This window comes from Fukomys damarensis, unplaced genomic scaffold (assembly GCF_012274545.1).
Source record: "Fukomys damarensis isolate Sample0158 unplaced genomic scaffold, DMR_v1.0_HiC HiC_scaffold_4743, whole genome shotgun sequence".
Taxonomy (NCBI): domain Eukaryota; kingdom Metazoa; phylum Chordata; class Mammalia; order Rodentia; family Bathyergidae; genus Fukomys; species Fukomys damarensis.
The window spans coordinates 1-1,337 of record NW_022905655.1 but is presented as its reverse complement, the minus strand read 5'-3'; the positions used below and the strand labels follow the sequence as shown (position 1 = coordinate 1,337).

Below are 1,337 nucleotides of genomic sequence, written 5' to 3'. Positions count from 1 at the left end.
CATTAGTAAGTTCTCAAGAAGTGATCGGTGTTAAGTGTGTTAACCCTCGTGAATCCTTTAAGTATTTTTGTCTTTAAAATATCTCTGGAATCCATCCACTTCTTTCCATCCCTGGTGCTTAGAGACTGTGCCGGTCAGGACAGGCAATTGACTCGTCCTTTCTCACCTAGACTATTATGATGGCTTCCTCACCACTCCCTCTGCCTTATTCCTTTCTCCTCAAGGCCCTCATGGCCTTGAATACCAGATTGTATCATCCCGTCACTCTTAAAACCCTTGTGTGGCTCTCAGTGCCTTTACATTTAAGTCTTGACCCCTTGGCCTGGCATTTCAGGCTCTTCATGAGATTATGGTACAGACCCTTGGTGTTTTCTCTGGGCTTTGGCCTATTTAGGATTCCTGACCCAGCATATTCTGAAGGCCTTCCCCGACCCCGAGTAGCCACATTCTTGAGATGATTGACAAGAACCCAAACTTCCTTTGCAGTGACCATTCTGCAGTGTGTGAAGACAGACAGCATCCAGAACCGAACAGCTCGCGCTCTAGGGAATTTAGCCATGGAACCTGAGAGCTGTGGGGAGATCCACTCTGCTGGTGAGACGGCTCTGAGGTTGGTTAGCTAGGGATTGTGGCAGGAGAAGGGATTAGGTGTCTGTCCTTGCTTACCCTGTGTCCTCTCTTTTCCCCTTCAGGTGCCGTTCCCTTGCTCGTGCAGAGCCTAACAGCCTGTCAGGACTCTCAGTGCCTACAGAGTGTGGTGCGTGCCCTCCGCAACCTGGCAGACTCACCCCAGCACCGCCTGGCCCTGGCACAGCAGGGAGCCGTGCGCCCACTGGCTGAGCTCCTGGCTGCTGCCCCAGACCCTGCACTGACCTCAGCCCTAGTCCGTGCCCTCCTGGAACTCAGCCGAGGCTGTTCCCGGGCCTGTGCTGAGCAGCTAAGTCTGGGTGGGGGGCTGGGTCCACTGTTAGCTTGGCTTCTCACCCGAAACGTATGGTACGTGAAACAACCATTCTGATCCTTGCCAACCTGTGTGCCCAGGGGCTGGTCCGGCCTGCACTGGGCAATGCTGGCGGTGTGGAGGTGTTACTAGGTGAGCTCCAGCGACGCCGGGGCCCCAATGGGGCCGGTCCAGCTTCTCAGCAGCCCCTGGTGCGGGCTGTGTGCCTCCTGTGCCGGGAGGCCATCAACCGAGCCCGCCTACGGGATGCTGGTGGTTTAGAGCTCCTGATGGGCCTACTGCGGGATCCTCATGCCAGTGCATGGCATCCACCAGTTGTGGCTGCTCTTGTGGGCTTTCTTTATGATACCGGGGCCCTGGGCCGGCTGCAGGCTCT

At 55.9% G+C, this 1,337-nt stretch overlaps 1 protein-coding gene across 1 annotated transcript in view; it reads left to right on the top strand.

The window, feature by feature from the left end:
- Positions 1–1,331, top strand: part of Armc5 (armadillo repeat containing 5) — a 2,392-nt gene extending 1,061 nt beyond the window's left edge. The window contains exons 2-3 of the mRNA XM_010607846.1: positions 487–594; positions 693–1,331. Of these exons, the coding sequence (XP_010606148.1) occupies positions 558–594; positions 693–1,018 (363 nt within the window). The 5' untranslated portion in view covers positions 487–557 and the 3' untranslated portion in view covers positions 1,019–1,331. The remainder of the gene's footprint in view (positions 1–486; positions 595–692) is intronic.
- Positions 1,332–1,337: the final 6 nt, after the last annotated feature.